The 15,121-nt window shown below is 39.0% G+C and overlaps 1 protein-coding gene across 2 annotated transcripts in view; it reads right to left on the bottom strand.

Annotated features, from left to right (window-relative positions):
• LOC123020533 (desmocollin-1-like) overlaps positions 1-15,121 on the bottom strand; it is a 35,910-nt gene that overhangs the window by 7,168 nt on the left and 13,621 nt on the right. For both annotated transcript variants that reach the window (XM_044424365.1, XM_044424366.1), the window contains exons 8-14: positions 12,466-12,600; positions 11,260-11,445; positions 9,155-9,414; positions 7,923-8,062; positions 6,101-6,313; positions 5,762-6,007; positions 3,321-3,448 (exon numbers count right to left, since the gene is read on the bottom strand). In XM_044424365.1, the coding sequence (XP_044280300.1) occupies positions 3,321-3,448; positions 5,762-6,007; positions 6,101-6,313; positions 7,923-8,062; positions 9,155-9,414; positions 11,260-11,445; positions 12,466-12,600 (1,308 nt within the window). The remainder of the gene's footprint in view (positions 1-3,320; positions 3,449-5,761; positions 6,008-6,100; positions 6,314-7,922; positions 8,063-9,154; positions 9,415-11,259; positions 11,446-12,465; positions 12,601-15,121) is intronic.

The raw sequence follows: 15,121 nt of genomic DNA, 5'->3' as shown, positions 1-15,121 counted from the left end.
TTTTCCCACAAAGGGCTCAAGGCAGCTTACATCATTCTCCTCCATCTATCTGATCCCCACAACAACAACCCTGTGAGGTAGGTTGGGCTGAGAGTCTGTGACTGACCCAAAGTCACCCAGTTGGCTCCATGGCTGAGCGGGGACTAGAACCCAGATCCTCTGAGTCCCAGTCCCATGCTCTTAACCACTACACCACACTGGCTCTTTATGGAGTCAGTCCATCTCACATTTGGTCTTCCTTTTTTCTGCCTTCCACTTTCCCCTTTTCTGACTGTCTTCTCCAGTGAGTCTTGCTTTCTCATGATATGCATAAGCATGATAGTCTCAGCTTTCTCATTTTATTTTCTAGGGGAAGGTCTGGCTTGATTTGATCTAGGACCCACTGGTTCATCTTTCTGTTGGACCAGGTTTCTGCAAAGCTCTCCTCCAGCACAGTGTTTTGAATGCATCAATTTTCTTCCTGTCAGCTTTCTACACTGTACAGCTTTCCCACCCATACATAGTGCTCAGACTACAATAGTGTAGTTGATCTTGGCCTTGCTCTCCTCATATGTCCCTATAGTTGATTACTTCTCTAGTTCCTTCATTACCGCCCTTCCAAATACCACACTTTTTCAGATGTCTTGGTTGCACTATCCCTACTGAGGCAAAGTATGTAAAATCTAGTACAATTCCCATTTCTTTGTGGTCAGCAGTAAAGCTGTGTAATTCTTCTTTGGTCATGATTTTTGTTGTCTTGATGTTCAGCTGCAGTCCTGCTTTTGAACATTCTTCTTTCACTTGCACCAGGAGTCATTTTAAATCATTGCTGCTTTCTGTTAGGCCTATTGTATCATTTGCATAACTTAAATTATTGATGGGCCTTCTCCTAATTTTACTCCTTCCTCTGATCCTAATCCAGCTTTTCTCAAGATATGTGCTAGATGCACCTGTTTTTTTCAGGACCATCCATAGCTACTCATGATCTACACAAAGACTTTGCTGCAGCTTTGTCTTCTTCTGAAATTCTTTGGCACACTCCAGTAGCTAATGGATATTCGCAATGTGATCTCAAGGGGCTTTACCTTTTCATAAGCCTGGATGAACTCCAGGCATTTCTCAGTCCTTTTTTATTATTTTTGCAACAACTTGAGCATCACTTTGCTTTCATGGGAAATTAATACAATGATTACTGTATTAATAATACAATATAATAACAATGGTTATTATTATTGAACCATTAATAACCATTGTATTAAAGTTGCTGTACTCTTCTCCTTTCTTGGGAACTGGAATTTACACTGAGCATTTCCAGTTTGTGGACCACTACTTTGTTTTCCATATTTGTCCGCATATTTTTGTTAGGATTTGGACTGATTCAGTTTCTGCAACTTCACACAGTTCTAGTGATATCAACTTTACTCCAGGTGCTTTATTCTTTCCAAGTGCTTTCATAGCATCTTTCACTTCACTTTCTAATATTGCAGGCTCTTCCTCAACAGGATTCTTCTTTGAAGGAGTCTGTTGCCCTTTCATCTCTTCTGTGTAGATCTGTTGCATATTGTTTCCATTTTCTTTTTATTTTCTCCTATTTGGATAGTATGTCCCCTTGTTTGACATTCAGCATTCCTATTCCAGGTTTGAATTTTCCTTTGATTTCTTTGAACTTCTGTAAGAGATCTCTTTTTTTTCCTCTTTTGCTGTTCTTGTTTATTTCTTTTTACAGGCTATTGTAATAGTTCTTTTCGTCCTGACATGATAGCTGCTGAAAAGTTGACATTCAGGATTCTGACACTATTTCTGTCACCTTTTGCTTTTGTTTCCCACCTATTCATAGCAATTATGTTTTTTCTGTCATCTATCTACTTGGTGCGAATGTGTGCATATGCTACAGGAATTGTTTTTCTCTGGTTTCAGTCCACAGTTCTTCTGCTTCACAGTCAGTTAAGCTGAGTAAGACAATTCTGTTATTTATGTGGATTTTAAATTCCTCAGGGATACTATTTTAAGTTGAATTTTGACACCAAGTTTCTCTTAGTGATTTTTTCCAGCTTTAGTCTGATTTTGATATTAAGCATTCATGGTCATTACTGCAATCTGCTCCTGGTCTTGTTTTGGCAGTTAGAATACAGTTTCTCAATCTTCCTTTTCCAATTAAATAGTCAATTTGATTTCTGAATTGGTCATGTGGTGAGGACCAGCTGGAGAGGACTAAGTGCCAGAAAAAAAAGTTTCATGTGGCTGGATAGGGACACTGTGCTTAGGCTAATACTTAGAAGCCTTGGGGCCAAAATGGGAGAGCTGGAGTACCTGGTGATAAAGGAGAAGCTAAATATGGTGGATATTATGGAAACCTGGTAGAGTGGAGATAATTAATGGGACATAGCCTTCTCTGGACATAAACTGTATAAGACAGACAGAGAATAGCATACCAGAGGAGGTGTTGCCTTAAAGAGGGCAAATAGTCCAGCAGACTTGATAATCTAAAATGTAAAGACTCCTCCACAGAAGCACTTTGAATGAGAATTCCTGGCTCCAAAACTAAATTAGTCATAGGAGTATGCTATTGTCCTCTAGAGCAGAATGCTCAGGGTGATCTTGAGATGGATAATGAAATCAGGGAGGCCTAGGTGGGGTTGCCTGGAACATAGTACAAGACATAAATGTTGCCAAGCCAATGTAATATAATGGTAATGGAATAGTAATAGAACCATCCAGAGAGCTCCATTGTGGTATGGTATAAAAATGAATGAATGAATGGGAAACAGTGACCATGGTGGTATCAGATTTAATATACAGTTAAGTGGAAGACTGCCTAAGAGGTCAAACACAGCTGCATTTGACTTCAAAAGTGAAAACTACTCAAAAATGAGGAAATTGGTAAAAGGTAAGCTGAAGAGAGGAATCAAGAAGTTTAAATCACTCCAAAGCACTTGGAGATTACTCAAAAACACTACAATAGATAATATTGTACAATAGACAATATGCATACCCTGAGGAAAGGCAGTACAAAGTCCAGAAAACCAGCAGCACAGTTAATGAATAGAGTCAAAGTTCATTAGGGAGAAGAAAGCTTCCTTCAAAAAATTGGAAGTCTTGCCCAAATGAAAATAACAGAAGGAACCACAAGCTTGCTCAAGATAGATTGAAGCTGACAAAGAAATCAAGGAAAGAGTTTGAGGAGCACATTGTTAACAACATCAAGGTCAATGTGGAGTCCTTTCTCTGTCCTTCTTTTGCCTTCCCACCCCCAGGTGTCCAGATTAGAAGGCCCATCTCTTAAGTGTGGAGAGCATCTGGCATTTGTAGATGCTACAGATATAAAAATAAAAACAACTTACCATTACTTCTTCTCCAGGAGCTTCAGTATTTGATATGATTAAGTTCTGATTTGCTAAGTCATCACACACATGCTTACTTGTGCTCACAGGTGCAGCACCACAACAACCACAAAGTGTTATCAGGATTACTGAAAAGGAGGAAAAACTAGAAATAACAAGACGCCAGGATGTGTATGCATTATTTGTTACTAATATTTGATGTCAGCATTGTATGGCACCCTTACTCCAAGAAGTGTAGCATACACAGTCCATCCCATTCCTTCACCATTTATCCTCATATAGACCCAAACTGATTGCTGAATTTGTGGGTATTGTAACCTAGGAATTGTGCAGACAACGAGGACATGTAAGTGATGCCCTTGTTATTTTGACTTTTAATGAACACTCAAGGAACATTCTTTCCTGGATTTTCTGACATGGAACCCATACATTCTTGGTTTAAGTATTAAACAATCCAGAGTTAACTTGAAAACAAATGACATTTTTGCTCACATAGAGAGCTGCCTCAAAGATAGGAGGATGTTCTCCTCAGACAGTTCATCCCCACAAGTTGAAGGCAACCAAACATGACAAAGAAGGTTCAAGCTGAAAGGCAACCTCTTCTCGTGCATTGCCCTATACAGGTACAAAACAGGCTTTTGCCTTTAATAGTTCTAAGCAGTATGTGTAAAGCAATCCAAAATGAAAGGATGTGCAAGTGGTACTGAAATCCATGATAGGCAGTTTTGTATTCAATATTATCCCCTTTTAATTTTATCTATTTATTTTTACTAACTGGGCTAGTTGAGACATAACATCAAACCATGATCCAGCTAGCATAGCCAATGGAAAGGGATGATTGGAGTTATCAAAACATCTGGAGGACCACAAATCTGTCAGACATGTCTGTGTTACATAAAATATGACAAAATCTAGGCTTGGGCATTCCCCCGTTTTCCTCTGGCACATACCCAAGAAGATCAGAACCATCAATTTCCAACCTAATGTAACCAAATTTCCCTATTATGTCTGAACTCAGGAATTTTTGGTCAGTTTAAGCCAGCCTTTCACAGCCTGCAACTTTGAAATAATTTGGACTACAATCCCTAGCTTTCCTGAACATTGTCCATACACGGTAGGGTTAAGAGGAGTTATACTCCACAAAAAGGGAGGGCACTAAGTTGGTCTAAACTCTGGTTAGTGAGCATGTCAGGATCATAAAACACAGTTTGATCCTGGCTTGTTTTAATTAACTTGAGAAGGGCCTGATCATAGCCTGAGAAGAGCCTGCTTGTGAACAGAACACTCTTATCCTTGCTTTGCCATCCCAATCAGTTTTCATAACATCTGATGAAACATTCCCATAGAATCAAGTTGCCCAAAGAAGCAGTCCCCTCATTGCTGCTGTTAAACTGTTTCCTGAGAAGCAGCAGGGGAAAGGATTATAGAACTGAAGAAATGTTCACATGATCATCCCCATCTTCCTCTCAGCTCAGGAAACAACTGAAGACTAAATTATCATACTGTTTTGGGAGTCTGGGAATGCAAATTTAGTATGCTTGGCTTCAACCACTTGAAAATAGTGATCACATTCTTTTACCAGTTCAAAAGTTCTAACCTGAAACAGCTCACCTCATTCAATCCAGATTTTCAGTATATTTGATTAATATGTAGTTGACATTTATTTATAATACTCAGCTAGTAAGATGATACCTGATATTGGACTTGCAATAGTGAAGATAAGCAAAGACTGTTGGCTAACTTCAAAATGATAATTTAGATAATGAATATAGTTATTGTCCACATGTCAGTTTAATATGTGTAAATTATTGTGTTGCATGTTGATTTAATGACCTTTGGTGAATATGATGAACCACCAGCCTTCCTCCCTACCATAGCCCTCTAAGCAGCATCTAGATTCCCAACTGCAAGGCTGAAAATGAGTTCCAGCTCCAGAACTGGGGATCCACACTCAGAACACCCTTTCCTCTCTCACTGCCAGTGTGGAAAGGGCACAGCAACTATTCCTCCAGGTTCATAAGGCCAATCTTGGTGAAGAGAGCATTGCAAGGAAGGGAGGAAATGTGGTCCACTATTCTGTGATGTAACTTGGCAGCTCTCCAGCATCTTTCCCTTCCCATCTGAAGCATCACAGCTACACAACTGAAATTGGCCATCCAGATGATTTGCAGGGAATCAAATCAGTGCCTTCCTCCCTCCCTGTTAATTAGAGGTTACTGTAATCCTCCAAGTCTGAACTCTGACAGGCATTCCCACTGGATAGTGCCTTCGGTTGCTTCAAGAATATTTTTGATGCAATAAATGGGCAATGAATTAAACCAGCTTAACTTTTTTGCAGGTTTAAAATGTCAAAAGGAATCTAAATCTTCTCTTCCCTTCAATTTGACATTCAGAGCAGATGTGACATTTTTATTTAAGAAAAAAAAGATAAACTTGCTTACATAATAGCAATAATGATCCCAAAATCATGGCAAGGATGGCCCAGATACCAAGAGTAACATCAGACGTGTCCTGGCGTCCAGGTCTTGGAACTCGCGCAGGATGACAGTCACTAGGGGTGGTACAATCACACACGTGAACTTTTACTTCTGTCACTCCACTTTTACCTCCTTTATCAGTTACTTGGATAGGAATGGTGTATTCACCATAATCTATGTGGCCTCTTGGTTCCAGATATATAGATCTTTCTGTAAAAGAAATATAACACAGTGGTGAACAGTATTTCAAACTGTTATGTTAGTTGTTGTACCAGAAGTAAAATTTAAGAATGAGATACACACCATCATGTTGTGTAAACTTCCACTGGGGAACCATCTGGTCAGGAATTGCAAAACGAAAAGGAGTTGTATGAGGTTCTATATCAGCATCCACAGCAGTAAGGCAAATTGGCTTTCTGTCTCTGCACATTATGTATTCCTTCTGAACAATCACTGGGAAATTATCATTCTCATCTAATAGATTAACCACCACTGTTCCAGTGCCTACTTTTCCACCTAGGAAATACAAACAATTTTAGTGCCAGTCTTACAGTGTAATGCTATTCTGAAATTCCATGCAACCCACGCTTATAAGTTATAATGAGAAGGCTTGCACTTCAGAAATTGTAAGTGTTCCTGTTACAGCTTGAGAGAATAACACCCCTTGTTTACAGCAGCTACTTGCATGAAAATTCATACAGACAGTGAAGTCTGAGATTGGTTTAATAAGATCAGATGTGTCCAGAGAGGAGTCCAACTCCTAAACTTGTACAATTGCAAGACACTTGTTTTCACTTTTGCAGCTTCACAGCTGGCATTCAGAAGATAATGGCATCATGTCTGCCATTAACAGAAGAATGACCCAGCTTCTCCCTTCCACACAGGAGACTGGGAAAATTCTACAGGCCCCAAAGGCAGAGCATGCCTCTATGTTTCATAACTGGGATGACTTTTACTAAATCAAATACATCATAATAACATTTTTGAGCAGTCATAAGGCTGATAATCAATTTGTTATTTCATTATGGTATGAACAATGACATCATCATGAACTCCTCAGTGTGTGTGATTATTAGACAAAGCAGGTGCTAAAGAAAGTTAACAGTGCAGAAAAATATTCACCCTTACAGTGCTGAAGTAAGAACTATTCTGGCACCTCTTTCCCCATTGCTACCTTTAAACTAATTTTTGACAAAGCCTGAAATTTAGATGGAAGAGTAATATTGTATCCACTGGTCAGTTATGTGTAACTTTAAGAATCATTTAATGGAGGTATATCTTAATTTCACTGGTTAGAAAAACTTTTTAATGTGGTATAGATAGAGTTGCAATAATAGCATAAACTGAATAATGGAAACAAATAGAAATACCACCAGTAATAAGAATATCTAGACAAAATACAAGGATATGCTTTAATTTAACCTATAATTAGGTTCTTATTAGAGGTATTATTAGTTAGCTACTTTTTATCAATTATTGTAATATTTGTTAATTATTTGTGGCAGTACAAGAATGTTTAAAAGAATTGATTAAAAATTTTAAAATGCTAAGGAAATTCAGGGTTTCATATTCTGGTTAAGAGGAAACCATGGTTTGCCTTCATATATGGTTGATATTGGAACCAATAAAAATAAAACAGTTAATAAAAAAGCATTCTTATTTTGTAGAGCAAAGAATCTGAATGCAGGTTGGGGGTGTATTATTTTGCACAAAACATTGTGATTTTAATTGTGAAATATACTGATAGTTTTGGCATAACCTTGTAAATCCCAGGAGCTAAGATATCTCTCTTTCCCATTAAATTCAATGTTCAAATCATTGTCACCTAAGAAACGCACCATCTTTTTGTGCATAGACCATCTCTACATACATTTCATACTAGTAAAAGGGTCTGAGTGAATATAGTTGAAGTCAATGTAAAATAACTATATTCAAGTATGAAAAAATTAAAACACCAGTAAGAAAGGGCAACATACTTGGAAAAATTAGGTCCAAACACTGCTTGGCAATGATGCAGTCTTCCTAATGATATTCATGGTTCTTTGTGGGAGCACATCCCATAAGAAAGTACTGTTCCCTTTAGTGAAGTTGTTCATAATGCAAACAAGGTATGTGCGATACTCACTTCGGTCAGTTGCAGAAACTGTTACATTACACTGGTAGTTTCTCAAGTCTGGGGAATCCCTGTCTAAAACTTTAGTGGTTCTGATCTGACCTGAGTTGTCCATAGTGATCCAATTACATGGGTCATTTATTATCTGATATCTGTTAGAAATAAATAAAGCTGTTAGAAACAAATACCCAAATATATAATACTTTTATAATATAAATGTATTACATTTTAAAGCAGGGATGAGGAAACTTGGGCATGGGGCACATGTGGAATAGGCCTATGCAAATCCCCTTGTACAGCCATGATGCAGCAACTGAGCGGCTTTATCCTGGGTAACTGGCTGCAGAATATGGAGGAAAAAAATTATGTCGCAAGGCTGCAGCAGTTCCATGCGACTCTAATATCAAAACTTGCAAGTGGGCAAGAAGTGCAGGTTTTAGAACAGTCAGGCCTGCTAACCTAACTCCCTCTCCTTCCCTGGCTGGCACATCTGGCAATGCAGCCAACAATACGGAGGCACCAAAAGTAACCCAGAACCATGAAAGTCTTTTTTTGTAAATTTGCCGGACTTACTTTTTCATTATAAGCTAAACAAAATTCCTTTTCACCACGCAAGAAATGGCAACTGCAGACTAACAAATAGCTGAGGCAGCCCCCCAGGAAGAAGGTATTCTCTGCAGTACTGAGCAAGGTGCTACAAAATGAACTGGCACTTGTGTTAGCTGGTATCACTGTGGTTGTTTTTACTTCTGGCCATGTTGTTAGGAAGCTAAGAGCAGGAAAGCTGCGTTCAAATGGGGTGTGTGGCAAGTTGAGTGCTGCAGCGGAGTCTGGGCTCCCCACTGATCCTACAGACATTATCCCCTTCATTCAATGTGAAAAATACCCTAGCTGACTGTATTACATGGTTTCCTTCTCAAAGCTCTGATTGTACAAAAAGCAAAGAATGGAGGGCCCTGCAGATGCTTACAGGTATGGAATATAGGAAAAAGTGGTGGCAGTGGCAGAAAAATCAGGGGGTGGCTGGGACACCAGCAGTCCTGTAGGATGCCTATGAATGCCATCCAATAAACACAATGCAAATGCACACATTCTGCAAAGCAACAGAATACAGATTGCTTGTGTAACATATACAACCAGCCAATACAAAGTAGACTTTTTATTCCCAGAGCTATGCCTGGGAATAAAAGAACAATACCAACTTTAAAATGCTATATAATAATTTAGGTGATAAAATTCAATACCTTAAGTCTTCACTATTTCTAGTTTCTGGATCCCTTGCAAGGTATCTGCCAACCACTGTTCCAGCAGGTAAACATTCCTTAATGTTTAATACATATATACAAGGTTCAAATTCAGGCCCTTCATCCAAATCCCGAACTTTGACAAAAACTGTACACGTAGTTGTGGTAATTGGTTTTGCATTCGGTGCTAAAGCATAAGGGGATTCATTATTCACCACTATTTCCAATTTTCTCTCCTTGTTTTTTTCATAGTCCAATCCCTACAAAATATAGACAAATTTGATTACAAAACTTACTGCAAGTTAATATCATTTCATTATTATTTCTAATATTCGTATAAAAAAGACACAAAGAAGTTTAGAAAAAAACAACTTTTTTTGTCTATTTTAAAAATCCAGTTCCCTCTTTTGAAGCAATTTGGGAATGGAATGTCCCTTTCCTTGGTATCAGAAGCCTGCCAGATATGTTTGCCAACAAAATGAGGATTTTATGTATTCTTTGCAGATCTTGTTCCTTTTCACTTGCCTTAAAATTTTCCTTCTGTTTTGCTGCTATTTAGTTAGGCACTGAGTGGAAGAAAGATAAACTTCCTAGTTCTCTCTCCTTCTTGGTCCCTGCATGCTGAATTCTGCTCTTGGGAATATTCTGTGGTAGGCTCAGGAAAGAGCACATGTACAGCTTGCTCTCCAGCCACAGTTATCTTCAAGATTTGGGCAAAGAAGCATGATTTCAGTTTGACACCACATTCTCATTGGCAAATGCCAAGTAGACCTTCAATGGGAAAGACACTTTCACAACCTTCCTCAAACCTTTTCTGCAGTTTGCATCCCGTTGTCTACAGATATACTGGAGCTCAAAAATAGCACAGAGTTAAAGAAAATGTTTTGCAGCAAAGGGAAGCCACCCTGATTCCACTACCATCTCTAAGTTTTCCTAATAATTTCAAAGGTCTTGCAAATTATTACACAGTCATTTCCTATATACACTAAAGTGGGGCATACAACATAATTTTACATGTAGAGGGCTGCAGATTTATATTTAGTTTATTTTATACTGCTCTCTGGGAAGCAAAACTTCAAAAATCAAGTGCATAAAACACAACAGAAAAGTTTTAAAGTGTACAACAACCAGTATAAAATAAAACATAATAACATAAAATAAAATATAACTATAAAACTTAGCAGCACTTTTAAAATATTATAAAAGTACAGTCCTATGCCTATTTAGACATAGGTCCTGCTGCTCCCAGGATGGCGGGGTGGGGAATACTGGGAAATATGGAGGTTTTTCTTTTCATCTAAATATATATAGGGTTGTGTCCTACCAGATTTAAAAGCAATTTAAAATGAAAGACTAAAATGCTTGTGAAAATAAGGTCTTTGCCCGGTACCAAATTCTACAGGTGCCAGGTGAACCTGTCTGTAGAACTCATTCCACAAATGGGATGTCACAATAAAAAAAACCCATCTTCCTAGCAGCTGCCTTAGTTCACTTCACCTGGCATATACATCCAGAGGACCACCACTGTTTAGCACTGGAGAATTTCATTCGATTCCTCTTCCCCTTTCCACACCATACAGCAGTCAACATTTCATAGCAACTAAGGTGATAAAGGCTCCCTCCACATTTTTTCCTAAAGCTGTTTTTGCACATCTGCAAACCTTGGGATTCTACCATGTCTACTGATATCACCCTCTTTTGCATGGTCAGTGCCATTTTGATTACATTAGCAACAGCACTCAATACCTGCACACCAGTTGTATAGCAGGAACAATACTCACTGAGCCAATGATGTGCAACTGATACTGTGTTGTGTGTTCCTTTTCCTTTCACAGGCCCTTTTTTAAAAGAATACATAAAAGAAAAACTACTTCTGCTTTAAAATGGAAAAAGACAGCTAGAATTTGTGGTCATTGCAAACATAACTATAGGGAAAATTTCACTGGTGAGAAATAACTATACATTTCAGAAAGAACAGTTCAGCTACAGACACAGGATCTCACTGGAATCTCACTGGAAACTATTGCTAACCTCTGCATTAGCCTCTTAAAACGTTTATGGAAATACATCCCATTACATTTGACTACTTTTCCACCTTTCATTACCTTTTCAATACATAAAGTACCAATATTTGAACCCTGATCTTTAGTAATTTTGAAAGCACCATCTTCATTTCCCTTTATAATGTTGAAAGTAGCATGCCAGGCTGGTGTTCCATGTGCATCTCTGTCTATGACACCAATGTCCACTACTTTTGCACCAACTGTGTTTTCTAGAACACTTGCTTCATACTGAAGAAAAAGCAGAATTTTCATATATTAGTTTTATTATGCATCATTCAAGAGCATGCGTTTTTCAAGCGTAGTTTCAAACTACTGAAATCACAAACAATATTAATTTTGTCTACACATGTTGTTGTTTGTTACTTGAAGTCACTGTGGATTTATAAATTAGGGCCTAAAGCAACTTTCCCCAACCTGGTACTCTCCAAATGTGTTGAACTGCAAATCCTATCATTCTAGGCCAGTTGCTGGCCCTGTTGGGAGATGTCTTCATATGTGCTACATTACATCTAAATGGGGAAGGTGGGAACCAAAAGTTTAAAGGTTAAGATATAATTCATCAGATTGCTATATTAATTTCTGGCAAAGAGATTTAATTTAAATGGGGAAGGTGGGAACCAAAAGTTTAAAGGTTAAGATATAATTCATCAGATTGCTATATTAATTTCTGGCACAGAGATTTAATTTTTAATTTAATAAAACATTTTTATTCTGTCTTTTCACAAGAGTCTCATGATGACTTACAGAGTATAAAATCAAACAACAATAATAATAAATACATCATAATAAATACAATCATTACTAACAGGATAATATTAAACCAATAATAAACCAAAGAGAATAAATCAATCATGAAAAATAAATAAATAAATAAATAAAAATGGATTAAAATAAAATGAAATGTCACTGTTAAGTTTAAAAATCTAAATGTTAAAGTATATATCTTTCTCTTTCAGCAGAAGATTTTCAAAAAAGAGAAAGCAAATGAGCTGGTGGAACAATACCCCAATTTTTGTTAAGGGTGATGCAACTGAAATAAAGTTAAAAAACTTGGACACGTGGAAAGCCATGGAAAAAATAACAATACTATCAAAATCAAGTAACATAATTGTTATGTGCTGTTAAGTTGTCTCTGAGTTATGGTAACCCTATGAATGAACACCTTCAAAATGCCCCATCCTTTGACAGCTGATTTATGTGTGTGTGTGTGTGTGTGTGTGTGTTAAATTGTGAAAATGACAGACATACCTTACTATGTTCACACACTGGTGCATGATCATTTGAATCATCAACGTTAACTATAACTGTTGCCGTATTGCACAAACCGAAGTGCTGACCTCCCATATCTCTTGCTTCTACCATCAAGGTATGTGTGTCTGCACGCTGGAAAAGAACATAAGAAAAAGTCTGTGGACATAGTTTTTTCATTCTTTTAAAAAGAGCAGTGAAAGAAGACGAGTAGCTCATTGAAGTTATATTATTTTCTAAGCACAGGTAAACAAATGCTGTCAATGCCTGGATTCCATAAATTCCATAAATGAATGGTGCAACACTCCCTCTTAGGGACAAGGTCCGCAGCTTAGGAGTACTCCTCGACCCGGAGCTTTCTTTGGAAGCTCAGGTGACAGCGGTGGCGAGGAGCGCCTTCCTTCAGCTTCGGCTGATTAATCAGCTGCGCCCCTACCTGGAGTACGACTGCCTGGCGACAGTGACACACGCGCTGGTGACTTCCCGCCTAGACTTCTGTAACGCGCTTTACGTGGGGCTTCCCCTGAAGACGGTCCGAACACTTCAATTGGTGCAAAATAGAGCTGCCAGGTTGCTGACGGGGACGGGGCGTTATGCTCACATGACTCCAGTCCTCCGTCAGCTTCACTGGCTTCCCATTGAAGCCCGGGCCCAATTCAAAGTGTTGGTTATGACCTATAAAGCCCTAAACGGCTTGGGTCCTGGCTACCTGAACGAGCGCTTACGTCCGTATATGCCCGACCGCCCCTTGAGATCTGCGGGAGAGTCCCTTCTCCGGGAACCCTCCATGAAAGAAATTAGGAGAGTAAGTACTCGGAGGAGGGCTTTCTCTGCGGTGGCGCCCAACCTATGGAATTCACTCCCCAAAGAGGTCCGCCTGGCACCGTCATTACTGGTTTTTCGGCGCCAGGTAAAGACCTTTTTATTTAAACATCATTTTAATTGTTAAAATATATGATCTGGCCAGGGCAACTTCTTCTTCCTTCTCTTTTCTCCTCCTATATTATTTATTTACTTATTTTATACTGTTAATTTTAATTTATATTATTATGTTTGTATCTCAGTGTATTTTTTGTATTTAGTGGTAATTTATTATGTTCTATTGTATTTCAATGTATTTTATTGTGTTGTAAGCCGCACCGAGGCTTCGGCAAGGGGCGGCATAGAAATGTAATAATAATAATAATAATAATAATAATAATAATAATAATAATAATAAATTAACTAGCCTATTTGCCAGTGGGATGGACCCTCTCTCTGACTTGTGATCAGCCCTGCACATCCAGGAAAAGCCCTGCTTGGAAGAGAGATGCTACCTCTGTTTCTTCATTCCAACTCACTTGACCTTACAGCTTTAAAGGCAACAGAAATGGTAGCATTAAAGAAAAGATTGAGTAAAGATGGTCAACGGGGATGGTTTAAACTAGTGACTCCTTTCCTGGTACTGCTGTCCCTTCATTCCTCTGAAAGGTGGCCTCGAAGGGACTGAAGGCTGAGTCCTCCTTTAATATTACATCTGTGCTTGCCATCTGCCAACTGTGAACCAGGAGGTCTGAGTTGTTAATTTGCTTTGGGCAGAAATGCATTAGATAACCCTAGTGAAGAACCACCTCTCAGCCCCCTCATCTGCAAAACCAGACTTCTGACATAATCTGTATACAGCCTATGAATAGTCTTTACAGTTTGTTTATTATTATTTATTTATTTAGAAAGCTTCTATGCCGCCCCATTCGCCGAAGCCTCGGGGCAGCTCACAGCAATAAATAAATAACAACAATATAAAAACAATATAATATAATTGGAGACGTCCTGGCCAGGGATGTAAAATAAATAAATAATATTAACAATTAAACGATGTTTAAATAAAAAGGTCTTGGCCTGGCGCCAAAAAAAACCCCAAATAACTACGGCGCCAGGTGGACCTCTCTGGGGAGCACATTCCATAGATTGGGCACCACCACAGAGAAAGCCCTCCTCCAAGTACTTACCCTCCTAATATCCTTCATGGAGGGTTCCCGGAGAAGGGCCTCTCCCACTGATCTCAAGGGGCGGGCGGGCACATATGGACGTACGCGCTCCTTTAGGTAACCATAACCTACTTTATGAACTAAGTAGGAAACTGTGAATGTATCTCCTAACTGGTTCAGGCAAATTGCTATCTGCTTTCTTGAAAGCAATTCCTGTTGATCAGGAATAGTTGAGGCTGCTTTTTGTGCCTTAAGCAGATCTAAAAATCTTAGAGAGGCTCAGAAACCTGCTGTAGTCCCCTTGCTGTATTCCCAGGTAACAACATGAGAGCACTGAGGGGAGAGGAATGAGGGTGACTAGTGCCTAAGCAGCACTTTTAGCCAGCTGTCAGAGGCACCCAGGGATGAGGCAGCATTAGGTGGGATTCCTCCAAGTGAAGGCAGTGCAGTTGGCAAAATGCAGCTCATCCTCTGCTCCCACCACAGCCACAATCATGACTAAACAAGATGGGGGGACTTACATTCAGCAGGGTCTCTCCTAGAGGAGACCCCTGCCTGAAGTCTGATGCTTTTGGTCAGTGCAGTGGTCACAGGTGCCTCAACAAGTGAAGACAGAGGACAAGTCCTGTTTGTGCATGTTTGCTCACGTTGAGGCCCAAGACAATATGTTTCCCCCGTTTGTTGCAACA

This window comes from Varanus komodoensis, unplaced genomic scaffold, assembly GCF_004798865.1.
Source record: "Varanus komodoensis strain SLA01 unplaced genomic scaffold, ASM479886v1 scaffold14_1, whole genome shotgun sequence".
NCBI classification, from domain to species: domain Eukaryota; kingdom Metazoa; phylum Chordata; class Lepidosauria; order Squamata; family Varanidae; genus Varanus; species Varanus komodoensis.
This window is presented reverse-complemented; position numbering and strand designations above follow the sequence as displayed.